A 26,909-nucleotide genomic window follows, 5' to 3' on the forward strand; every position below is an offset into this window, starting at 1 on the left:
CGTACGTCTACGCTAAAGTTCCTTCATCGGCTTGAGTTTATGCCTCCACCGTTCCGTCGAAACTTCAGCTAGTGTGTGATTACCGGAATACCAGACACGTTCGGCGCTACGACAGAATGCTCGCAACGCACGCTGATTCGATAGCTCTCGCTTGGGGTCGCACGGCCAAGCGGCTAGCGGAGAGGTTTCGCGCGGGCGGGGGCGGCCCTCCAAAACAACCGGAAATGGACGATGTGACGTCGCATCGTGACACGGAACCAGTGAAGGCGGAGCTTAGGCCCAATCGCTCGGCGAACGAGTTGAGGAAGAAAAAAATGGCTAGGGAGGAGGGCAACTTCTAATCGCTTGTAACTCCATTAATATGTAACGCTTCACTTAAATTGTGGTACGGATGTTCTACTTGAGCTGTACCCTACGCGTCTACAAAATTTGTCGAAACCATTTCAGGGGCCCTTTAACTACGACTACGCGCTTCAACACCTCTGTCCAGTAAGCGGTCTCAGTGACAAGATGCTTAACCAGCTCCTTGTCAATTGTGCTGCTCGAGTCGAGCGAGCCATGCTGCCACGTATATAGTTCCGGTGCTCGACGCTATTTTCATGTGCGCAAATCTTTTCTTCCGCTCGTTTCCAATCAGAAAAGCCGTGCATGGTGAAAGCACTGGGGTTGCTTGAAATCGAAAATAATTTGCACATTAAACAGCAAACGGTACCTTTGGACTTCGAGTACATTAGCCGGTGTCGCTCGTACGCCTCCCTATTTACAGCCTTTCGTACGAAAAGATGAGGTGACATTTAGCGTTTCTGAGTTTTGTATTGCCTTTTGGAAGATGGAAAATTTTCTGCCCGATTTGGAAAATACAATGGCCCTTTCTCAAGGCATACACTCCGAAAGCTGTCAGTAATAACGTCCGGCCACTTGGCAGGGTCACTTCGGAGATCTTGCAACGTACCTCTTGCTGCAGGAGTGTCTGTACTTCTCTGTTGCCGCAACGAGAAGCCATCTCATTCGTCCTCTCAAGGCACACTTTGTGCGTGGGAACATGATTATTTGAAGCCAAACTAACAGGAAAAAACTGAGTCGGTTCTTGGAGTGTTGTTTCTTGGCGCTCGTTAGTAGAAGGAGGCTGGCTCATCGGGGAGGTTTGGCACCTGTTGATCAGCAGTTGTAGAAATTGGGCGTGGCGGACAGGACACCTGGAGCTCTGTGGCACGGGCCCGGCCGAGTAGCATAGACGTTGCTGACTTAGGAACAGGACAGAGCTCGGTTAGCGTCGGTTGCTCGGAAATATGGACCGAGGTTGGCATCATTTTCACAGGATCCAGACAACCAAGATGAGTCAAACCTTGCTTCTTGCCAGGAAACCGTGGTGATGGAGCTGGCAAGTCCTCCACAAAAGCACAGTCGGTACTATTGGGAGTTTGACACAGACTCTGGGTAGAGCGATCATATGCTCCGCGGAAGCTGCATTCAGTAGGTACTTTGTCATCTTTGGTAGCTTCTTTTCACGCTCTCCTCTTTCTAACTTCGCCTTTCGTTTAGATGCACCACTTTGATGCTTTCAACCGAGCATTTTCGCATGAATGGATGCCGATTGTTCACCGGGCACTTCGTCCGTCCGACGCGACCACAGGTGTCCAACGGTGGTCGTCCCAATGACTGGCGCACGCCGCCTGGATAGTCCGTGGCTGGCCGAGAGTGGTGCGTCCCCCGGGAGCTCCTCAGCGGGCGGGCTTATGCAAGCTTAACCAGCGGCTCGGGGCTGAATCGCTGCCCGCGATCAACTTCCTTTTATAGACGCGCACTATGTCTGTGTGTTACTAGTGCCAAAGCAGGCGTTCACATACGCATATAGTCCCTTGTACAAATTCCCTCCTTCTCCATACAAACTCACTCCTTCTCCTCTTCCGGTCTCGTCTTCCTATTGGCTAGAAGCAATCATTTGTTCTGGGAGGTTCTAGATTTTTCTTTCGCCCCGTCGACGCCGAGGGCGAGAACGAAGGGGAGAAGGTGACTCCTAGGCGGGCGAAGTTACGTGCCCTCTGTCGCCTCTGAGTCATCTTTTTCTACTTCTTTCTGGAAAGTTTGGTGGCCAGTCTGACCTACTTTTTCTGTAGAGCGCGCGCGAGGGTGCGCAGCCACTAAGCAGGAGTGGGCCCTGAAGACAGACCTTTGTGTCCGGCTCTCCAACTTCCCCCTTCACTCTTCCACAACCCTAGCCTGAACAGTGAACATTCCATGCCCCACGACACGCGGACAAAAGCACGTGTGACGTCTTCTTTCCTTTCCTGCCTAGACTCTGCTATCAGACTCATCATCAGCTGCTATCGGACTCATCCTCCCCCACCCAAATTACCATCACAGTAAAGAAAAGTCGAATGGGAGGCACTGTTGGGTACTGCAGCACATCCTTTCTATGAGGAGGAAAGCGGCGGAACTATTTGAGAGGTGGAGGGTGGCGTGGTGGTGATGAGGGGCAAGGGAGATTTAGGTCCTCATCCCACATTACATGTTTTAGGAGTTTCCCCCTTGCCCCTCCTCTCCAGACAGCAATGGACAGACGGACTGACAGGAAACCACGAAAACTCTTCCAAGCAAATGCACCTCGCTTCATAAGAAAGAGGGCCCCGCCAGGGTGGCGGGGGATTCCTGTTTTTGCAGCTCGACAAGCTCTCCCCAAATGATCAGGCTAAATGCATGCTGTTACTTAGGCGGGGGGCCCCGTCTGCTCGTTCTGGTTTTATCGCTTCATACATGTCACTCGAAGTTCCGTTGCCCATGGTTCCACATACTAAGCAGGCTTGAATAAATGGGCCCCCTTCTACTGTCCGAGGTGAGGCCCTGGGCTGCAGCCCCCTTAGTCCCCCTCATAATCCAGCGCTGGTAATGGGTGACCAATGCAAAAGTGGGGGAAAAGCAGGCGGGTGAACATGCAATTGGCAACTACGGCGTCGATTCTAGAAAGGCTAGAGGAGAGGTGGTAGTAGAATTCGCAGAAAGGAATAAGCTGAGAATAATGAACACCTTTTTCAGGAAGCGTAGCAACAGAAAGTGGACTTGGAAAAGCCCTAATGGTGAAACAAGGAATGAAATTGATTTATACTTTGTGCCGATGCCAGCATAGTGCAGGATGTAGAAGTGATAGGTAGGGTAAAGTGCAGTGATGATAGGTTAGTGAGGGCTAGGATTCACCTCAATTTGAACAGAGAAAATGTAAAATTGGTCAAGAAGAAACATGTCAACTGAGAGGCAGTAAGGGTAAAAGCAGACAAATTTAGGCTGGTACTTGTAAGCAAATATGCAGCCTTAGAACAGAGAGATGATGATGATGACATAGAGGTAATGAATGAAACCATAACGAGGCTGGCTTCAGAGGCAGCAATAGAAGTGGGAGGCAAGGCGCCAAGGCAACCAGTATGCAAGTTCTCCCAAGTAACAAAGGACCTAGTAAAGAAATGATAAAGGATGAAAGTGTCCAACTCAAGAGATAAGATAGAATTCGCGGAACTGTGCAAACTGATCAACAATGCAAAAATAAGTGATATTCGAAATTATAACGGGAGAAAGACCGAAGAAGCCGTAAAAAATGGACGCAGCCTGAAATCAGTGTGAAGGAAATTGGCATAGGACAAACCAAGATGTTTTCATTGGAAGATAAGCAGGGTAATATCATCAGCAATCTCGAAGGAATAATAAAAGCAGTGGAATAATTCTATACTAACCTGTACGGTACCCAGAGGACTCAAGAGAACTCCATTCGAAACAATAATGAACAGGATACAGAAACTCCTCCTATATCTAGCGATGAGGTCAGGAGGGCCTTGCAAGGCATGAAACGGGGAAAACCGGCAGAAGATGGAATAACAGTCGATTTAATAAAAATGGAGGAGATATAATGCTTGAAAAACTGGCGGCTCTATATACGAAGTGTCTATCGACTGCAAGGGTCCCAGAAAATTTGAAGAATGCAAATGTTGTACTAATTCACAAAAAGGGAGACATTAAAGAACTGCAAAATTATAGGCCCATTAGCTTACTCTGAGTATTACATAAAATATTTACCAAAATAATATCCAATAGAATAAGGGCAACACTACACTTTAGTCAACCAAGGGAACAGGCAGGCTTCAGGAAGGGACTCTCTACAGTGGATCACATTCATGTCATTACTTAGGTTATCGAGAAATCTGCAGAGTACAATATGCCTCTCTATATGGCTTTCATAGATTACGAAAAGGCATTTGATTCAGTAGAGATACCAGCAGTCATAGAGGCATTGCATAATCAAGGAGTACAGACTGCTTACGTAAATACCTTGGAAAATATCTACAGAGATTCCACAGCCACCTTAATTCTACACAAGTAGGAAAATACCTATAAAGAAAGGAGTCAGACAAGGAGACACAATCTCTCCAATGCTGTTCACTGCGTGCTTGGAAGAAATATTCAAGCTATTAAACTGGGAAGGTTTGGGAGTAAGGATCGACAGTGAATACCTCAGCAACCTTCGATTTGCCGATGATACTGTTCTATTCAGCGACACTACAGACGAGTTACAACAAATGAATGAGGACCTTAACAGAGAGAGTGTGAGAGTGGGGCTGAAGATTAATATGCAGAAGACAAAGATAATGGTGAATAACCGGGCAAGGGAAAAAGAATTCAGGATCACCAGTCAGCCTCTAGAGTCTGTGAAGGAGTATGTTTACCTATGTTAACTAATCACAGGGAACCCTGACCATGAGAAGGAAATTCACAGGAGTTGAGTCCCTCCGTGGAAATGAGCATGTGCATGCTGCAGCCCAAGCTCATGCCGCCCGGGCGCTGCAAGAGAAGGATACGTCCGCATGTATGGAGCCCGTACTTTTACAATACAATGCCATACTACAACGCTACATATTGAACATACAACACCCACCTCTACACAAGACCCTCCCACGCGTAGATGCCATAGCATGGGAACAATCGCAAACCAACACATACCTCCATTTAAGCAGACTGCACGCAATACAGCCTGCACTATAATCATACGAATGTCCCCTTTGTAACGACTAGGCCTCCCTATATCACACCACATAGGCGTGCCCCTACGTAAGGCAGCTCTGCAAATGCCCAACCCCACACCCGAGCAGTGGCAGGCCGTGCTGACTAGCTCGGACCCTTGTGACCAGCAGCAACAGGTGCGGCGGGCCCGGGAGACAGTGAGAGCTGCAGGAGCCCTGGACTGAGGGTGCCTCCTCACACAAGCAGAAAGACGCCTGCTCATCCTTTTTCTTTAAATAAATGTTTTCCTTCCTCCTCCAAGAGCTGAAGAGAAAGAGCAGGAGCATTGCCGTCTTGAAGATGCTAACTCGCTCTTGAGAAACTGCAACACTGTTCTACCCAAGGTCAACAATAAGAGCAGTTTCTTCCTACAAGAACCATGATATCGCCCTCCTTCAGGTAGAAAAAGTTCGCTCTGTTGTCATGCTTAACCCATTTTCCTGGAAAACACCTCCTTTGCTCAATCGCAACTTTGTTCCTTTGTCTGCGAAGACACACCCACACACACAAGTATTGCTGTGGACATATGCAAAAAATTCAATTTGTCTAAACTTGCAATATCTTTTCAATTGCCAAGCTACCTACTCGAAGTGGTTTTTCACAGTGAAGATGGACAAACGACAACTACCTGTAAGGTGTATTGTGACTGAGAATTGTACTTGGCAGCTCCAGGTCAGTGAGTTCCGGCAAAAACATTTAAATAAGCTTCAACTTAATCATCCGTTTACAACTAAGAACTCCGCTCTAGTTACCTCTGTCGTTGCCTGTGGCTACAGGAGACAGCGTAGCCACAGGCGTGGATGCCTCTCTTCAAATAAATTCTCTCCTTCTATAGCTCGCTAGGCTTTGACCACGAGCAGAAAACAGCGCTAGATGACAGGACGAAGAGAGGGATACAGACCACAGCGCTGTAGTTCGTGTCCCTCTCTTTGTCCTGTTGTTTTAGCACTGGTTTCTGCTCGTAATCATGAACCAATCAGCCCAAATGCGTACTCTTCAGTGGCTTTGACCCTTATGTGCAGCGCAGCACGGAGAGAGCGTAGCCAGAGGTGTGGCCATCACACTGCCCGGAGAGGTGGCCTCTGGCCATGCTCTCTCTGCAGCCAAGGGTCAGTGCCAAGCGAGTTATAGAAAGAGAGTGCTTAGACAAACATTTGCCAAGCTCGTCAAGGTGAAGCACCAGATGCTCGACTGTTTCATGTGAGTGCCCACAGGAGCGGCACACACGTCAGAGGGGCAGCGGCGCTCCTGGCTAAGCCCTCTCCGGACAATGAAGCGGGTGGAGCAAGGGTGCACCATGGCGATCTCAGAGGCCACGGGGCGACCCTCGACATTCGAATCTGTTCGCTATATAGGGGAGCAATCGGCACTCATGTTGCTTGCGGAAAGTTACTTGCCTCGTTTACAGCAGAAAAACAGGAATTTGCCCATCATGAGTTGCTTTGCAGGAACCGAAAACGCATCACACACGGGAATTGTAGCCTAGCGCCCGGCTCAGATATGTGCGACTCGTGGCAATGTGCATTCCCATACCTGTCAACCTGGCGAGATAAAAAATCGGCAGACTTTTTATTCGCGCCAAAAGGGGGGGGGGGGGGGGGATTACGTTTACTGTTTCAACTTCCGGTGGCACCGGGGGGTTCAAATTTTCAGGCAGTGTTTGACGAGTCCTTTTGCAAAGACCTTGCAGTAGCAGGCTTTGCTCACTTCAAAAATTTGTCCGAGTAGCTTTGCTCAAAACATGGTCCAGACTGACGGCCCTTCACTAGCAGCAGGTCTTGGAGTGTTATGTTGCACATTGATGAGCGGAATTCAGTCCTAGTTTTTCTCGCCATGCTAAAATCCTCTCACACGCTGCCTTGCTATGCGGTATCATGAGTAAATCGAGCATCACCTTAGCAACTCGGTGAAACATGTTTTCCATCAGTGTTTTTCATTTTTCCAACCACAGACCACTGCACGTCCCACCCTTCTTCATTCAGAATGTGTTCTTGAAGACTGTACGCCTGTAGTGTGGCAAACTCAGCTTTGCGAGCGTCTAAAGCGTCTTCAGCAGATTCATCAGAATCTCGAGTCAGCAGCTGAGGGAGACTCTGAATAAAAAAACGAAGACTCAAGAGCAATGACTGAAATAAATTTCAGGTTGGCCACCTCCGCATTCTTCCGAGTTGCGTTTCCATGACGCTTCGCCTCGTCGCATTTCGGAAACATTTTTCCGTGGAAGAGGCCCAACGTGGTCGCTGACACTGGTTGTGTTCGACAAGGAATCCCGTAAACAGGCACTTCACACGTATGACGCTGTCGTCGCAGTTGTTCCGGAGAAAGTTCACTATGTTGTCTCGCTGCTCAGCGGTGCGCCGTGGAAACATGCAGTTTCAAGTCGCCTTTGCCACCGTGTGCTGACGTCATCCACATGTTGTACGAAATGCATAAGGTTCTCCTTTTCTTGATGTCAAAAAGCACGGAAATTAAGATGTATAAGATAGCAAAAACTTCTGCAAATACCTTTTCTTGGGCTTTGACAAAAGCACCATGGCATCAAGCACACGGGGATTGTAACTTTACACGGTGCACCGCATACTACACACGGCCTAGTCAACACTACTCATACACACAAGCAGCAACGTATTGCAAGCAGCAGCAACAAGATGCACCATGGAGGAAGGCCTGCATGAGATGCAAGAGCTACATTGACTCTGGCTTTGGTCGGCTTACTAGGCACCATAATCGGCTGCTTAGTCAATGATACCAATGGTGCTAGTGCGGCCGCTGTTGGCGATGCTCACGATTACGATGTGGCTTTAGGTTTCGCAGTGCTGGTTTCGCAAAAACCATTATTGCGCGAACAGAGACCACTTTTCGGGAGATATAAGACAGCGATCGTACAATTGGAAAGTTCATTAAAAAATCGGGAACCTCCTGGGCAAATTGAGAGGGTTGGCAGGTATGCATTCCGTTGCTTGAACGTTTGAGCACTAAACGCAAGCATTCTTGCAGTGCGCAACTAGAGTTGGCCAAATGACTTGATTTCTTAGCATTTGCTACTTTATAGTAAGAAATCGGAATATACAAGGCAATTTGGCACAATATTGACTATATACATTGCGGTCACAATATACCGATTACATCTGGATCTACTAACCACGGTACGAGTGAGACAATGCGATTATATGACAGCACTCCTTCACAGAGCACCGCCTGCATTTGAAACCAAAACATTGCATGAAATACTTCAAGCTTAAGGCATACAAATGATAGCTGGTGTCACACAACAATAACACCATATGTTGTACTTGTAGTATATATGGAATGAATTCTGTAGAAGATATTGCAGGTCACAGGTCATTTCACTGTTGAATGTTCACAGTGACAGATTCGTGACCGCACTATTTGCATAGTCTCTGTAGCGCTGAATGCTATGTATGAAACAAAGTATAAGCGGCTGACATAAGCGTTGTTGTCGGCAGAATAAAACAGTCGCATATGAATGGAACATGTTGCACATGGAGATTAAAGTGGTTGGGCAGGCACCTTTTGTATTACTCGGATGTTGATTGTAATATCGTGCTAGGCTATATGGGTACATCAAGCATAAAATATTTCTTAAGTTTTCAAGAGCAGTGAACTCGATGAAACTGGAGGCATGATGACGCAGCAAACGTGCCAGTTTGCCCAAAGGACAGGTTTAAAGAGCATTCATTTTATTCATATTAAGAAATGGTGTCACAAATGTTTAAAAAAATGCAGAGCAGAGGGAGGATCAAACACACAGTATATACCAAATCTTGCATTGCATAAAATCTGTAACTGTAACAAACACACTTTAAAAATGACCTCTCTCTCTATATATATATATTTATATATACGTATACAATAAAAAAACTTTTTCAGCAGTTACCACGCTGTTCAACATTTGTTACAAAGAAGAAAGGGCCTCTTATTGAGAGCTTTGGAGCCAGACTACTCGTCACCTGACGACAGACAGATCCTACTTGCCAGAACACTAGCACATTTATGCCACAGCAGAAGCAGAACGTGCTGCTTGACATGTATTCACAATGCCTGCTGTAACTTCAGTTGAATACCAATATCTGATGTGCTAGGTACTGTCAAGGTGACAAACAGTGAGGCTCTTTATGGGCAAAGGCTCTTATAATGCAACCATCAAAACACACAAATTTATTAGGTCCCAAAGGGAGACCTTCAATCATGGGTTGGAATGAACCCTACGTGGCAAGCTCAACAGTGGCAATAAATTTTCACATGTTGCCCCGTTAGAGTTGTAAACTAACTTTGCTTGCAAATGCTTGTGTGGACTGCGCTACTGTGGATGCAAGTGCATGGAAAATTACTTCCCTGCTCAATCGTGCAAGACAAGGACAAAATGTGGCATAATAGGCTGCGAAAGACTACTTTCCTTTCTGTATTTATATGTGAAATGCATGCCTATTTTATGCAAAATGGTTAACGAGTACTACTACGCCATACTTAACAAATGGTGGTACAATGCCAGGTATTCTAGCCAGTTAAGAATAAAAAAAATATCCCAGGATTATAAGCAACAAAATAAATATGCTATCTTTACTTGCATTGTCTGAGACTCTTGACATCCTGCCTCCCGAATTCCAAGATGTGGGATGGGAGTTAAAATGTGCCACACACTTGCTTCTCAAGCGCACACTACCACAGATGTCAACGATTACAGAGCATGAATGCTACAGTGCAAGCGGTTCACAAAAGTATGCTTAACGATATTAACGATACTCATCTGGCAAAGCTGATGCCTCACAATGACCCATTGAATAATAAATCTCAGGACTTACTGCACACAAAGATCTCCAAACACATAGAAATTGGGAGGGGAAAAAAAAAAAGTAATTTCACTATAGGGGGCAACAGACAGAAGAGCACAAATACGAAATCAAGGAGGTACCATGCAGGGTAATCATGACTGCATGTGTTTACAAGCCAAACTGTGTGTTTCATGGTGAAGAGCACAGTTCTTTACATTAAAACACTGCAATTTCCACATGCAAACATTTTTCTCCCATTAACACATTGCAAAAGCAACAAGAAACGAGGCAAGAGATGCGAGCCAAAAACCTGCACCAAATCAGGGCTGAATCATATTGAGATGCTGCTTTAATTACAAACCTTCATATATATTCCTTGCATAACCTTGAAGAAGAAACTAGACAAAGAAAAAGAAATCCCTATGAGATTCTGCAACTACAGATCCAACAGTGACTGACACTTTCCCTGTACAACATGCACTGCTGCAGTCATGACTTCTTGCAACAAGCATGGAACTCCATTTCTCTTCCCTTCATCCACGAGGGGCACGACACCAAATCTGGCAAATGGCTTTCGATAAAATATGGAACGCACCCCATAGTGCTGCTGCCCACACAGCGAGACTTCTACCTGGTCTTGCCTTCCAGCACATCTTTGAGACTCTAAGTGCCACTGTACAAGACGGAACTATTCACTCTATATGGGTCACTCAAGAGCTAGGCTACCACACAATGTGTGTGTCAAAAGAAAAAGTTACAAAAGGAGACCTGGAGGAATGCTCAAATATCTTGACAGCATGCACGCTTGTACACACTGAAAGTTTTGAACTTAGAAGAAAATATCTACAATGCAAGCATCGACACAAGTGTGAAATTGTGGTGGAAACAAAAAGTAGCACTGCGATTTTCATAACCAAGTTCGTTGGTTGTACAATGGTTAACAACACAGACTTTCTGTCTACAAAGTGACTGGCGCTGCCATATTCCTCCACCTCACTTGTCTGCCTCCCTACTGCACCTGTACTCCACTGCGTGATTGAGCACCCGTTTCGCGATTAATGCTGGGTGAGCTAACAATTGTGGATCACACAACAGACCATTGCGGCACAAGGGCCATATAAAACAGAGTACTGTACAGGCCAGCTCTTCTCAATCTGCTCCAATGTACTGTTAACTACTCTCCGCTGACTCCTTCCTCCATTCTAACTTTGAACGCCTATACTAAGCAAACTTGCATGCCTGCAGCAAGAGTAAATAGATTTTACTGAGGCTGACTTGCTGGCTTGTTTGCAAGGCCGAGTTAGGTGCACAAAGCATGAAATGTTTCTTTTGGAGAGCTCGACGGCAGCATGTGGCAGCCTGACTTAGTGATGCACTTGGCCAACATGAGAACCGTAACTACTGAATAGAAATAATACGGGCTGAACCTCGATCTCTCGCTCTTAAATTTGGAGCTGCAGTGACACTCATTTTAATCCTTTAATGGGACAACAAAGTAAGATAATATCCAAAATTCTATAGCTTTGTTGCACATGCGAAGCTTAATGACCCTCAGAGTGATGGCCATGCCTGCAAAAACAAAAAACTTGAGGAAGGTTGTGGGTCAAAACGCAGCACCCAGAATGCAGAGCAAATAGAACTTCCTTTCTTGTACCTCAGCACACTGTAGCAAAACAAGGCATGAACATACTACAGAAACAAACCAAACCCATGAAGTTTCGAGTTAAATACCAATTTGAACAAACTGCATGCAAACTGCAGGGGAACAAATAAAAACGAAGTTACATTCACCTTGTTCTGTGTATTCCGTTGAACACTGTGGCACCAAGTATACAAACGTAAATATATATCAACAGTATAGCAGTGGCAAAGGGGCCAGTGCATGCATTGATCAATCACTCAATTTTCTCACGATACAGATAATGGCAGCGTGCACCAGTCTTAATTTTGGACACTACAGCAACACGCCATTTGAGCTGGCTTGCACATGCAAACAGGATGGTGTCAACCCTAAGAAAGTTTTAGAAATACTCGCACATGACTGTCTGCGGGTATATATATATACATGCATACGGACAATGGATTTCACGGCATTGTAGGTTTGGTCGAAGAGAAGCTGTAAGCCTGCAGTGACCTTGTGAGGTATCTAATGATAGGTTTTCCACCAACATTTTCCTTTTTTTTTTTTTCAGTATCTGCACCAACTTATGAAAATCCGGAAACATGTGAAGGCGCTTTGAAGTTGAATTTTTTTAGCAGACAGATAAAGGATCAAACCTGTTGCAGGCATCTTTCAAGATGTATGTTCCATAACCTTCTTTCCAGAGGCACAGGGGACTTGCTTAACACTGAGTGAGGCTGTATGCTTAACGGAAGCGCATCTGTGGATCGTGCAAAGAAGTATCTTGCCTGCTTCTGCGAGTCCACTCTAGCGTTTTTGTTCTACCCGTCAGAAGAAAAAGAAAGAAAGCAGGTTTACGCAATAATGAGCATCACAGGCATAATGTGAGCGATAAGAAGGTAACAAGTTATATTTTTAAGCGCTACTATAAACTATGATACTATAACTACATATACTGTCTTATGTACATACTAAAAAAAAAAAAAAAAAAAAAGAACACGCCCAGTAATGTCTTTGTCGAAATTGAAAAGGTAACATTATGTGAGAGAGAGAGAATGCAGATGTAAAACTAGCAGGCATAACCAAGCCATACGCTTGACAACAGTAAAATAATGCACAAGGAACGTAAGTCAGAATGCTAGAACACTCCCCCTCAACAGAAAATAGTGGCCAATGTAGCTATTGACAGCAAAAGAGCTTCCGCACAATGGAAAAAGCAAGGTACTGAACGCATAAAAAAAAAGTGTCACTCTGTCTGATGCACAAGAACTGCCGCAAGTAAAGAAACATGTATCGCTGCACTTAGGGAAAGTTGCTAAGGCTCGTATAAAAGTAAAAAAAATAAAATAAGATGAAAATAAAATAAAGAAGTGCCTCAGAAACAGAGCTGCTAGGTCTTTCCTAAAAAAAACCACCACTGTTGGGAATGTTGCGAGTTGCTTACTAAGAAGGGCATAGTAAGCATAGACATGAGCCATGGCCAAACCAGGTGACACTGGGTAGACACTGAGGCGGTTGGTACAACTAACAGTTTATGGAAGTGCCCTTCTGTGAGCTTCTGTAAGCTATTACACTGTGTTTTCCAGTTGCTGCTGTATTTCTCAGTTCTGTGCATTCTCTTGACCTTTCCTCTTTCATACAGTGTTTGACCAGCATAGGCCAATCCAACAGCAGCCACATGATGCAGTGAGCCACTCATTTTGCATCCCTCTTGAGTACCAAGCCTAATGATATCTATCAATAGTATATTGGGGAAGGGTGGGGAATGAGATAAGTTGGGCTTGGAAAACGAAGAAGAAAGTAGTGAGGTCCGAATGTTCGGCACAAACTGTGACCCTCAGCGTGTAGGAAGAGACCTAACAAACAGTGCAAATGGTGTTGCCTTCAAATGCACAGGCACTGGCCCATGGACAGGAAAGGACAGAGTGGAAAGCATGTATATGTTCCAAGGTAAAGCAGTGAGAAGCTCTGAAGGCAGCATGAAACAAGCAGTCGCGACCAATGCCGTGAAAGCTGTGCTCTCTCCTTGCTACACCAAGAAAGGCACTTTGTTTAGATATTGAGTAGCGGGGTTAAGAGGTTCTTGCAAGAAAGAGATTGTCATTTAGCATGTTCTCAACCACTGCAGCCCTAGAAGCACACGGATATGCGTCAGTCGAGACAAATCCTGAAGGCAGAATGATAACAATGCAACTCTGTCTCGTGGTCACGGAAGTGATTGATGGACTTGAAAGTAGATGTAATGAACTTGCAGGTACTTACAGACACTTGAAATCGCACTATCAAGTTCCTCCACAGAGGTGTACTTGTGAAAGTGTGGCAACATCTTGCCTTGCAGAGAAGTCAGCTAGAAGAGATTCATCTGTGCGGCTTCCTTATGCCTTGGAATCAAATTTGGAGCGCGGTGCAAAGCAGAAAGAATGTTAGGGCCATATTTTTGAAACAGTTATCAAAACTACCTGTGCCTACTAAAAGTGAATTCACATTACGAATCCAAACCGCTGATTCAATCCACAGAGGAGTACCAAAATGTGCTGCAAATTGTCTTTCAACAATGCCCTTACACATTTCCCGAATTGGTGCCAGTGAGATATGTGATGTTCTGTCTGCAAGACGAGTCTGTAATTTGGTCAGATCCATGAGTTTACCTTTCAGAAGATTACACTGCCAACACAAGAACCGTACAGCGTTACAGAAGCAGCTTCCATCACGAGGCAGGACACTGCTACGTCCACAGCAGTAACCTCTGCGAGGTAGCTTAGTTTTCATCATCGGAGAAAACAGTAGGTTGAGCCCAGACAGGATGGTACAGCCAAGCTAAGTTTGCCGTGTTGGCTCCCACTTTAGTGAAAGCCGAGGAGCCACAGTCATAATAGAAGGTGCACTGTCACAATCTGTGCATTGTAGTGCGGCCCAACTAATGTGGAGATGATGAAATGAGCCAACGAATTCAGTTAGCGCTAGCGCAATGCTGAATCATTTAGCTAGCACAGAATTGTTAATTTCTTTTTTCAAGCTGAACACAATATACAATGTGTATGAGGTAACTTTACTTTTCATTCCTGTCAGTTTGCTGCCAGTAAATGAGTGTTGTTAACAGAAGCTTACAGAAGCTTACGGGTGAAAAAGCTGTGAGCAATCGCTAAAGGCACAAACAGTGGCAGCATGTGTTGACCTCTGCGAACCTGTAAAAATCCTCGCAAAGTCCCTCAGTTAATTAATGTCTTAAGACTTGTACGATACATAGGGGATACCTCCATGCAGCCAAAGAAATTCAGGACCATTTGGTGAAGCTATCCCTTGAGTTTGTCTGAATGGGCGCTACATCTAAATACTGATGTGGCTACATAATGTTGCCCACCATGTAGACCCAAACAAAACTTTTGCGTCAAGAGCACAATGGAATGTAAATGCAGCAGTAGCCTCCAAGCAAATAAAACCTTTCAGCCTTGTAGCAGTCACATGTATTTAAGGTCTTACCAGAAACTGTTACAAAATTAAGCTAATGAATGAGTGCAGAGTGACTTTCACAATCAACTTGAGAGAGCGCTACGGGTGCCTGAATGACAGCACCACAGCAATTGCAGTAGAAAGTTTGCAAATTCCTTGTACATTAATAAGCATTAAACCCCAGAGTGACAAAGGTGGCCTCGACTACCAAGTTGAAGACAACATTGCCTCTTGACTGAAAGAGGCCCTGCACTCCCCTCCAATTTCTACAGAGAGGCATTGCAAGAGAAATTCCTCTCAATCTCTACTCTCCAGCCCTTTCACATAGAAGCTGATGCTGCCAAGTTAAAAAAAAAAAAAGAACTGGGGAATGCTTTTGAAGTGCAATCATCACTTCAGTTCATGGACTGTATTGTCCTCCAGTTTCCAGAACCAAGTTGGGGTATCAATTTTGAGGCCTGTTTAAAAGTCTGGAGGCCACCATCTCCCTTCCCTTAGTTAAAGCGCTGAATACTTCCCAGTGTGGATGAACAGGTGCAACACGCAGCATGCTAGCTGTGATAACAATGCAATAAATAGCTGCTGCAGCCAGTTACGCGCACGACTCTCCGCTTGAGCCATGCATGTCTACTGCACAAGGTTTTACTCCTAGGAGCCTATTGCCACCGACTACAGTAGTTAGATGACGTGAGGTGATAGGTGCATAAATTTTTGATCTATCGTGCCCTGCACCAGCAATGCTCGGATCACTTTCACTCTTCTCTGTGCCAGACCACCACTCATGACATTATCCTGACATAGCAGCACCTATGAGAAGCAAGCAGTGAGCAGCTGTGTGGGCATTTACACAGGCTATCCACACAGGCTATCCACACTGGGAATTGAAGTACTACTCAACTAGGAAGAGCCGAGAACTCCACTGATGAAAGGTGCCAGCTCTTGTGGCACGTCCCAACACCCATAGTACAGCTGCATTTGCACGACAGAGGCTACACCACTGCACTTGAATTAAGCCCACTGTTGCCAGCGTGTTGTTAAAAAAAAAAAACCTGTTGCAGTAGTGGATCAGTGTCCAGTTAACCTTGTGGTGGGCCCTCGTAACAGTGCAGACTACTTACCACAGTTAGTCTCCAAGTTTTCTAAGAGCAAGCAAGCTCTGTTCCGCACAACCCTCAAGTCGGTTGAGGGCCAGGGTTAAAGTAGGGTTCCCATAAAGTTTCCAGTGCAAACTTATATGGCAGCTGCAGTCAAGTGAAAATGACAAGCATTTCACAGCAGGTTTGCACTGGATGCTAGATGCCACTAGCTCCACACTGAACATCTCAAGCGCTGACCCACATTCATTATTGATCACTACAAGCAAGACGTGAATCTCACGACACGGCATTCGGCACAATTTCTCACTGAACCAACAAGTACTCGTTTGCATTGCACTTCTGCTGTCTGCCTTGTCAAAGTACAGTAAAACCTTGTTAGTTGGTGGGGAATGGGGATCAGGTATGCACTAAGTAATGTCAATGGTAGATGAGCAGCTATAGACTTTCTGCCACCCCCCCCCCCCCCCAAAGAAAAGGGGTTAGTTCTCACTTAAACACACAGAAAGACAAGTTTAATTTGCAAGCAGGCAGCAAACTAAATTTCCTTGCCACCATAGCAGCCTTGCAGTGACAACGGCATCCTTAACTCTGCAAGTCCGCGAGCCAGTTTCACCATCAGACCCCACTTCTCTGTGAATGTCTTTAAGGCGGTCAACGCATTAGCCACGTCAGATACAGAAGGGCCATTATCCACTTCGTCATCCATGATGAAGATATGGAAGTACTAGAAGCTATGGGAGCAGGAAGCACGTCATGGCTACCATGTTTTGATGTCACTATCAGTGGCAACTGTAGTCCGGGAAAGATTCATGCACTATAATTTTGCCTATCTATGGTCTGCGTGTATGACAGTTCACAATTCCACACTTGTTTGTGCCAAAAAATGAAGTAAATACTACGCACTAACCATTTGGAATGCGTTAAGTGACTACGGCTTAAGTGGTCAGCCAAGGCATTAGGTTTGATGGTGACAGGATGGGGGATTCATCACAACTATATTTAAACCAGACTTACTTATTAAGCAGGTATATATAAACAAGGTTTTACTGTACTTGACAGTGCTGAGAGGGAGGGTTGTGGACCCATAACTTGTTTGTCATGTCTGCTCCTGCTGCCCACTGAAACATCTACTATACTCAAAACAAATGGTCAACGGAGAAGGCAGTCCCCTGCTTGTGTCTTTCTCCATTGACTGCCCAAAGTAAAACATGCCACGACATGTTTGCCTGCTGCACAGACGAGTCCAAGCATAACAAGAGGGAAGTGAACAGAAGAAGGGAAAGAGGGGGAGAGCTGAACAGATGAGTCAGTGCTTGAAGCCAGTGGAGCTGATGTCCCCATAGGAAGAACTGGCCCCTCTTTTCGATGTCATGTCTCAGCTCCCGAGGGACCGACGTTCTCGTCAAAGTTGTTGGCCATTGGCCAGCTTCCTCAGATATGGACCGAGGTGGCAGCCGTGTAGCGGGCTTCACCGTGGAGCCTCCACTGGCTCGGACGATACTGCAAGCAAGGAAAAGTATCCAGACACTCAAAATACCTTCACGGATAATGAAACGGTGCAAACTTGATAAGAGTAGCGTTTCACGCAGCCGATTTCGGCGAAAAACGTGCCCCACAAGCATGCTTGGCTATAGCAGCGGACCTTACAGACGCTCATGGAGAAATGTGACAGAGCTGCAACTGACCACAGAATCTAAAACTTCTAACATTCATTGCAAAAGGTTTCACTAGGCACAGTATCCCAACTGCAGCTAGTTCTGTCCCACTGAATATGTAGAATTATGGCACAGCAATTAGAGCTGCGAATGAATGACTGCGTGAGTACATGGGTATCTTCTGCAGGCATAAAACTGAAACACCCTGAGCACTCAATCTTCAGATGTGTTGCGCATCTTATCAGATGCTGCATTGTACAATGTGCCTTTTGCTTTATTCTGGCATGAAAGTATACAAGAATGTTGTATGCCTCCAGGGTTATGCTGCCACTGTGCTAGAAACAAACAAATGCGATGCATTGAAAAAAAAAAAATTGGGCTTTTACGTGAAAAAAAAGAAAAAACAATCTGGTTAGGAGGTACAGCACTGTGGGGGGCTCTGAAGTAATTCTGACCACCTGAGGTTCTATAATGTGCAGCCACTACGCAGCACACTGGCGTCTAAACATTTCGCCCCCATCGAAATGAGGCTGTCGAGGCCAGGATTTGATCCTGCAGCTTCGTGCTTAGCAGCACAACGTCCTAACCGCTAAGCCATTATGGCGGGTTGCTGTGCGCTACACACAAGACCGAATGCTCCTGAAAGTGGGCTGTGGAGAAACTCACCTTGATAAGGAGCTGTCCAGCAGGCGTCTGGGGGTTGCGGTAGGCATACAGCAGCCACACGCCAACAGCGACTACGAGCACCAGGATCATGATGACCGCGACCACCGTGCCAGAGCTGACAGCGTGTGATGGTGAGGAACCCTCCGATGGCATAACTGGAATTTAATTGTAGGCATTTGTCATCTGCCCTTTAATTGGCGACAATACTGCACTGATTTTCCTTTCAGCATCCTGAGCCCAGCATGCATATTCACTGCATGCATTACCTGACACTAAAGCGTTGCTGGAAACTTCTCAGCCCAATCAATGAAAGAAACGGTCCGTGTCAAATCAAATCAAATCAAATCAAATGTTTTATTTCCAACAAACTTGTTGGGGGTCCTCCAGGCGAAAAGCTGCGAAATACAGCTTGAATGTGTTCATGTAGAGGGCTCATCGCAGGTTTGAAAATGAGAAGCAAACAAGTCCGACGTGTAAATTGTGTGCGTCATATAAAAAGAAGTATTGCTCTACAATCATTGCAAAAACGGTGAAAATTTGAACCAAGAACCAGTCGGACGCTTCTCCGTGCAGCTGATCTCACCACCTCGATGACGATGAAAATGAATTAAGCTTGTTACAAACCCAGAATGCACCCACAGGTCGGTGTACTGTTTGCAAAAGTCAATTTTACTTTGCTGCAGAATCTCAGTTCCTTTCTTGGTTGCCGAAGTAAAGTTACATGCAGCACCACCTTCTACAGTCGCCAACAGATTTTTCGTATTCCGGAAATTTGGACGAATTCAGGCCCCAAAGTTCAATTTTATGGACTAAATCGCTCGTTCCCAGCCACGTTACGAGATGCTGGGGAGCCGCCATGTTGGATTTCCCGCTGGCATGGCCAGGCTTGACTTGCAGTGGCTCGGTTGATAGCCTCCAAGATCGCGGCGCTCACGTTTTCAATGGGCCTCTTTGATTTTCCACTTCTGGCTACCCGTGGGCTGCCAGAACCAGCCAGGATGATTTTGCTATGGCTGTTCTCTGGAAGTTCTCTGGCTAGCTGACAACTAAAAGAGGTAATGGGTGCTCGCCACCATCTTTGTGGGCACTTGATAAATTTTAACGTGCGCACTTGAGGACTCTACCTCGCCCAGCCAACTGTGTACGGTCATCTTCAGATTTCCTTACTTCTAGCGTTATCTTCTTAGGTGCTAACACACCGTTCCACATTGCGAGGCAATGCGATAGGAGTGCTGGTAAACCGCTTGAAGCTTTTGTGTGTGTATGTCCCATGAAGGCTTCTTTCCGGTGGTGATCAGCGTGCCACGCTTTCATGCGTGCATGTTATTTGCATCGTGTTCCGTGTAAGTTGTAGACGCTCATTCACACACACTGCGGTAGATTTTCGGTTCGGCCTTCTCTGGTGGTGTTCCTTTTCACATATCTAGAGTATGTATGCGGCGATAGCTCCTTTTTCTGCAGTTAGCGAAGGCATTGTGGCTAGCCCGTGTTCGCTCCGTCTCTCCATCGTATGCTTACCGTATTTACACGATTGTAAGTCGACCCCTTTTTTAAATTTGAAAGTCTGAAGTTGGGGGGTCGACTTACAATCGAAACCAAAACATGGCCCCGCCAAAAAAATGCGATACCAACAGGAGCTACAACGTAGTTACAATTTTATGTTTGCTCTATGGCCCTACCCGTATCTTTTCGCTATCCCGCGTGTTTGTTCGCTTTTCGGAAGGGTTTTTAAACATTTTTGAGAGTCTTACAGTGCATGCAACACTCATGGGGGAGTGTCGATAGTTGATGGAAGCACCGCTGTTCTCATTTGCGGCGGCACCCTCAGAATGGCTGTGCTTGCGGGGAGTATCGGTAGTTCATGGAAGAGCAGACACCGCTCGCGAGTTTCTCTTTCTCTGTTTAAAGGCATTGGTATTGGTTTGACGCATTCCACTTGACTGCCGGCTACGTGCTACTTCTATGCTTCCCCAGTCGTCATGAGTGCTCCAGGCCCACTAATTGTTCGGCACTCGTTCACAACAGCGTTCAAGAGGGCTGCCATCCTTTACGCCGAAGAAACAAGTCACTGCGCAGTGGGCCGCAATTTCGATGTTTCTAAACGGGTGGTGCGAGAGTGGCGACTGCAGTGAAGTGAAATTTTGACCTGTGTGACGGCAAGTGAGAACTTTCCCACGTGCCAAAGTATGGACGCTTTCCGGAGCTGTAGGCTAAGCTTGCGGCGTGATCGGTCCCTGCCAGTGAAGTGCGACGTGGTCATGAAATAAGCCCGGACCTCCGCCTTAATTTTAAGGTTCTACTCCGCCGTGAGTACAACGAGTGGCTGGCGGCAGAAGACTGCCAAATTACGCCAACCAGACCTGTCAAAACAGCCTCCCTGATGGCTGCGTGTGGTTGGGTGCATTTGGCGTGGGCTGCTGTTCTGCAAGATGTCCTGGTGCGGTCGTTTGCCAAATTTGAAATTTCGCTGGACCACGACGCGCTGTGGGACCGCAGCAACGATGACGATGGCAGCACTAGTGAAGACGAGTAGTCCAGTGACCATGTCAGCTACTAATAAATTTTCGCTATCGAATGCGCCCTCGGGTATGCTCTCTTATTTTTTTTTTCCGGTTAAGCGATATGGGGGGGTCGACTTGCATTCGAGCAGACTTACAATCGTGTAAATACGGTATGTGGCAGCTCGAAACCGATATGTGTTCGAACTGCAGGTCGCTGATGCTAAGAATGCACTGGTTAAGTAACAGGCACATGCACATTAGCTTATTGCTCTCATGATCGAGACCAATATTGTTTTTCGTGTTAAACTTTTCGCTGGTCACAGGCGGCGTGCATTTTCATGCACTAGCCGCATCCCCAGCTTCTTATGGTGGATTCACACGACCGACTAAATCAGTCTTTTCCGCGATGGACGGCGTATCACGTGACTACGCGTCACAGATTTGCATCGTCCGCGACCCCCATGGATGGAAAATGCAGAGATATTTTTCACATCCGGATTCTGGGGGTCGAATGCTGCGGATTTAGCCTAGCATGCTCTAGTCTGGCAACCAGCGTGGCTTAGGGATCTTTCTGAAACAGCTTCATCGCTGTTGACACCATTCGTGCCTGTTTATGCTCGTGACTTGCACAAGAGCGACTGCAATGAACTTGAACGACGAGGCAACTTTCTTCTTCTTGCATGTTGTGGAGCAGTTCCCCGCGTTGTGGGACATGACTCTCATCGATTACGCGGACGCGAGAGCCAAATAGAGATTTGGCAGCAACAGAAGAAACTGCTCTCTTGTCAGTCAAAGCAGCATCTGGTATTCCTCAATGTCACTGACCAACAGCTCTCGGTACAAGTGGTTCTGCATACCGAGATGCTTGTTGGCGATATAGTCCTTTTGCCAACAAGACCTCTTTAGATGAAATAAATACTCGTCAGCATCCAATTCAAACAAAACAACAGCATCTGAGGCAAACGATCGTTTCCTTTCGATCTCCATCTTCATTCAGAGTGAAAAACACATATGACAAAGTCTTTATTACACCGATGGCGCTATCTAGAGTGATAGAAACAAGCAACCATTTGTAGCTTATGGCCACTGAGATCTGCCCGGACCACTGCAACCTCTTCGAGGCCATGTTCAGCCAATACAGCCACTCTAAGACTACATGCCGAGCATCTGAGTATGGCTTTCTGAAACGGTGCCCACTCATCATGAATACTTTGCTGTCGAAGCTTCTGAACACAAATTTAAACCAAATACAAGCCTCAGTTTGAAAGTTATACGGGCCACACAGTGGACGATGACGACTTGACAGGTTCGAGGAGGATGGCAGTGGCTTCGGGCCGTGCTGTCATCTTTATTTTTCCGGCGCGGTCGTCTGCTCACTCCGTCCGTCGTGCGGATGCGCTTCGCAGTCGGACGGGCGGCGGAATAAGCGTCTGTGGAACAGATTTTCGCGGAGCCGTCTGTTGTGTGGATCCACCATTAGGGTCAAAACAGGAAGCACCATCAGCCGAAGCACACTTGCAGAAATCGACGCCCAAGTAGGTCGGCACGAAATTTTATGCGTATAGGACATACCCGATATCCTGCTTTTCCATGTCTTGTCAAGTGGTGACATAACGCCAACTCATCAATGTTGTCAGTGGGCAACGTGATCGCTGTGAGCAGGGATTCTCGAGCGACCGCTTTCGGGGATACAATCACTTACGCGTGGTTTCGCGTCTTGGCATCGGACGCGTCGGAGGCGGTCTGTTGTGCTGTGCAAGGTGAGGTTGGCCCAGCGCACGTCCTGTGCAGAGTCATGTGAAATCTCGCGAAAGTGATCATATCCATGAATGCAACTATATATTTTCAAGGTGGCAATGCAAAAATTGGCCGACTACACCAAGCGCGAGCCGGCCTAGCCGTGCGCTGCCATGCTGGTAGCATGTTTACATTTGGCCAGCTGTACCGACGTTGAATTTGGCAAACTTCGGGCAGCTTCAGGTTGTCTTGGGGTCTCAGCCCACGTGGCTTCCTATCAGAACCGGAACTAGCTAGCTGCCGTCTGGCTGCCAGAACTCCAAAATTTGAAGAGGCCCAATGCAGAGCGCGGGACATCCTCCAGTCTCGGAGGCCATGCCCGCTCTTCCTTGGCTGACAAAATGCTCTAGGGGACCGCACTTTTCCTAGTTTATTTCTTTTTCAGTCAGCACTGTTGTAATAACCACGTAATGCGGAATCCATTTCTATTCATTTATTTATTTTAAAGTTTCGGTTGCTATTTGCATGTGGTGTGTCCACAAAGCAGGTGTGTCTCGGAGACGACGTTGCATCTTTCTGTGTGTTTGTGCAGCTTTGGATTTGTTTGATTGGCACCACTTTGTGTGCCTTCGTGACAGCGAAGTGGCGTGAAGAAATGTGGCTCATTTCTTTGATCTCCATGGTGATCTCCAGCAACAGAGATCGCAGATCGCCAGCACAGTGAGACAGTCTTGTCAGACTGTATGCGGAGACGTCACTCTTGTGCAAATCCAAGCAAATCTGATTGCCCACAAGCGTAGTATATTAGGCAGGGCATTAGTAGAGATTTTTGCAAGCCACCCTAAGCCTAAAATATAGCATTCTTTTTTTTTTTTTTTTTTTTTGCTTAACCGAGTTTTTCTGACTGTTCGGTTTTTCCGACTATATTTCGGTCCCTGCGAGGTCCAGAAAATCGGTCGGCAACTGTATTGTGAGGCAGGTGCATGCCTTGTTACTACATGCGCCTGCCATGCAGTAGCTTACCGCAGCTGTGATGACCCCTTTACCTATGCTTGAAAGAATGCAGACAAAACATGTTCTTTGTTGCGGTAAGGATCCCTGCATGCTGTCCATTCAATGACGCCCAAATGCCTCTAGTATGAGCTGTGCCACCACAGTGATATTGCTGTAATTGCGAACTGTTTTGCGCACACTTAATTTTGGGTTTTCTACACTCCAAGAAAAGCTTTTCACTCCTTGGGGCTTATCTTGTCCCCAAACAATAATCGTCATCAGTATTATTGCTTGCATTTCGTTTCTTGAAAATTGTGAGCTCGCTACTTTCCTGTCCAGAATATGATGTTGTGCTGATAATTCGCATGCCATTCGTGACCTAGAAGTACCAGGTGCGCAACGTTAAAGAAGGCAAATTCACACAAGATTCAAGATGGCTTTTGTTTTGGGGAGAAGATAAGCACCAAAGAGTGCAAACTTTTCCAAGAGCGATCTCTAAGCGCCCTATAATCTGGCTGCACCAGAGAGTGTAATGCATCTGCCTAGAGCTTGTTGATGAACAGGGAATGCTCTCTCGTGCCTTTTCGTTAAACTGACTGCCATCCGTAGTGTCACAAGCAATTGGTGGACTTACCGGCTGCACTGTGTGCCGCTGCATCACCGTGAACGTCGTTGGTGTGAATGGAAACCACCTCAGGAATAGTACTGGTCGCTGCATAGAAAAGGCGACCACACGACGTCACTTTACTGTGTTGTAAATGTGGGCACAATTGCATTCTGGTAATGCTGTATTTAGGGATTTATTGATGTGGTTTAATGTCCCAAAGAAATACTGGGGCTACGAGGACACCATAGCAGGCTGGGGTGGCTCCAGGTGAATACAGACTATCCAGAGTTACTTAGTGCACAGGCACCTTTGCACTTTGAGTTGCATTTGCATGTCAGTTGCAAATTTGAGTTGCAAAGTTGCATTTTCCATGTCATGAGTAACAGTATGCCATAGTTCAGCACGGACGTAAGAAATGTATAGCGGAACCTTACATGACACAGGAGACACTAATACAACACCAGACTTTTCTTTTTGTAGTTGAGAGCTTAAGAAACACCTACCCATCATATTCAGAATGTGCTACGAATATAACACGAGAAACTTCATTTTCCTATATTGTGCCTCAAACAGCTCAGCTTCCAGGCAGCTGAGCGTTACAGAAAAGCTAATATTTTAATGCCCATAGGAGAATACAGACAAACAGGAGGGCTAGCAGGAATACAGTTGAGCTGACTTATAATGAACTCGACAGACAGGCTGATTGCATTAGTTACAGTAGAACCTCGTTCATAAATCCTGCAAGAAATATGCAAGAGGAAGCATACTAACCGGAAAAACGTACAATCAGGCGTAATGAAAAAAATTTGACAGAGTTAAAGGGAAGCTGAAAGCTTTTCCAGAAAAAATGAGTGAAGAGCAGTACGTCGTGGTTCTCAACCCTGTGAATTCGAATATCGCATCGAAATTGAGCGAAAGAAAGCGCAAACATATTTTATTTCGACGAAAAGTGCAGCAGCAGACACGCCCAGCTCGTGCGCCTCGTTTTCGCCTGTGATTGGTCGGGCGCCTCGTGACGTCAACAATGGTGTTCGTCCAGACTGACTGCTGCCGCTACACGCGAAGCACGGTTCAAGGTAGTTTGGTGGTGTTTTGCTGAGAGGGTCATGGAAAATTTCGAGAGCTTGCGTTTCTCTGAGGAGTTCGGCGTTAAGTCCAAACTCCACAAGAGCAATTCTGCGCGCGACGGTGACGGGCGACGGCTTCGAGCGACAAAACGGGCCGTCGCTTGAACAGATCGCTCTGTGTTGTCGCTCGATTGCTCGTTTCTAGAAATCTAGAACTCGTCGCTCGTCACCCGGAAATGCTATGAGCGACTAGCCAATAGTGCGAAGCCAGAACTGGATGTACATAGCTCAAATACTACTGTTTGTCGCACGGAACGAGTAAACTATTGAATTTTACACGTGCAAGAATAAGAACCTAGTGCAAGACCTTCAGAAATATTTTATGCTCCTTTTTCAGTACAATACGTCAACTTAAATTAATAAAGCATGTGTCACGCTAGTTTCGGCGCGTATATTACTGCCCTCATACCGGGAAGTCGTCGCTCAAAGCCGTTGCTCGCGTGGAGTTCGACTTGCAGGCGATGAGTGAACGCGACAGACATAGCCTTGCTTGTCGCGCTGTCGCTGTCGCGTGCAAGATAACTTGTAAGGGGTTTATACTTTACTTGCTACATGTACGAGCCGAGTGTGAAGAGCCAGCCTCTCCAAGAGAAGCAAAAGATGCTGGTGCAAGCACTGCTTTTCACGCGAACGAAGGCGAAGTGTTAGCAGCTCCTTGTGTTGGAAATGTTCTTTGGCGAGTATGTTTTTTGGTAACTGCATTCAGCGTTCCAGTGAGTATGTTTCCGGGCAAAGAACTGTAGTGTTATGTTCCTGCATGCCTCCTCGTAGAACATAAGCGGTGATGCGATCTTCGGCATTTGTGCGCTGCCCCAAAGCTGTCGGCAATCTACACAGACGGTTTAAACGCGGGAAAAGTTTACCAGCTATTGTAGCATGTGTAGTATAGAACCTTCATCAGCGCACCATCCGCATGCTACTCGTAACCGGCGAATTCCGTCAGCTACGTGAGATAGTCGGTTTCTCTATGTGTGCTAGAGAATGGGGAGCAGGCTTTCCAACACATGCAAACTTTATGCTTGCACTGCGTTATGGTAGCTGCGTGCAGGCTGTTTCACAACACACGTGCGAATAGAAAATTCGCGGCGCTTGGCGATGAAACCTGCGTCAAGGGTGGGAGATAAACATGCACCTTCCGTTCAGCGTGCTATTTTTTTTTTTAGGAGAACCCAAAGCACGCATTATTGATAAACTCTGGAAGTAATCGCCACAGAAGTGGTTAGAGCACAACACTGTTGTTCTTGAGCGCTTGAACTTGTTTCGCTTGACAGCAGCCTCCCACTTAGCTGAAAGCTTCTTGTCTTGCAGGAACTAATGGAACATCGAAACATCGTCGCGGCCGCTGGTGTTCGTGCAAGCGTAGGCTGCACAGAACGCCGGCATGATCGGCCTACAAGTTCAATGAGGCTGTGCACGTCAACTACCACTTCTATATACACACAAACAAAGGAATGTAGGGTCGAGCGAAGCAGATTAGGACGGCATGCATGCAGAAATAAGCGCGGTCAGGCACGGTCGCGGAGACTTCCGGTCTCCACTCGCATCGTCAGCGTCAGCAGCAGCGCGCGGCGCTAGACAGGGGGCGGAGCTACAGCGCAATTTTAACCGACGATTGCGTC

General features: G+C 46.4%; 1 protein-coding gene across 1 annotated transcript in view; it reads right to left on the reverse strand.

The window, feature by feature from the left end:
• Positions 1-8,721: 8,721 nt before the first annotated feature.
• The window catches only part of l(1)G0289 (plexin domain containing lethal (1) G0289), a 97,839-nt gene continuing 79,651 nt past the window's right edge, over positions 8,722-26,909 (reverse strand). The window contains exons 12-14 of the mRNA XM_075682536.1: positions 24,191-24,268; positions 18,326-18,480; positions 8,722-17,504 (exon numbers count right to left, since the gene is read on the reverse strand). Of these exons, the coding sequence (XP_075538651.1) occupies positions 17,436-17,504; positions 18,326-18,480; positions 24,191-24,268 (302 nt within the window). The 3' untranslated portion in view covers positions 8,722-17,435. The remainder of the gene's footprint in view (positions 17,505-18,325; positions 18,481-24,190; positions 24,269-26,909) is intronic.

This window comes from Dermacentor variabilis, chromosome 2 (assembly GCF_050947875.1).
Source record: "Dermacentor variabilis isolate Ectoservices chromosome 2, ASM5094787v1, whole genome shotgun sequence".
Taxonomy (NCBI): Eukaryota; Metazoa; Arthropoda; class Arachnida; order Ixodida; family Ixodidae; genus Dermacentor; species Dermacentor variabilis.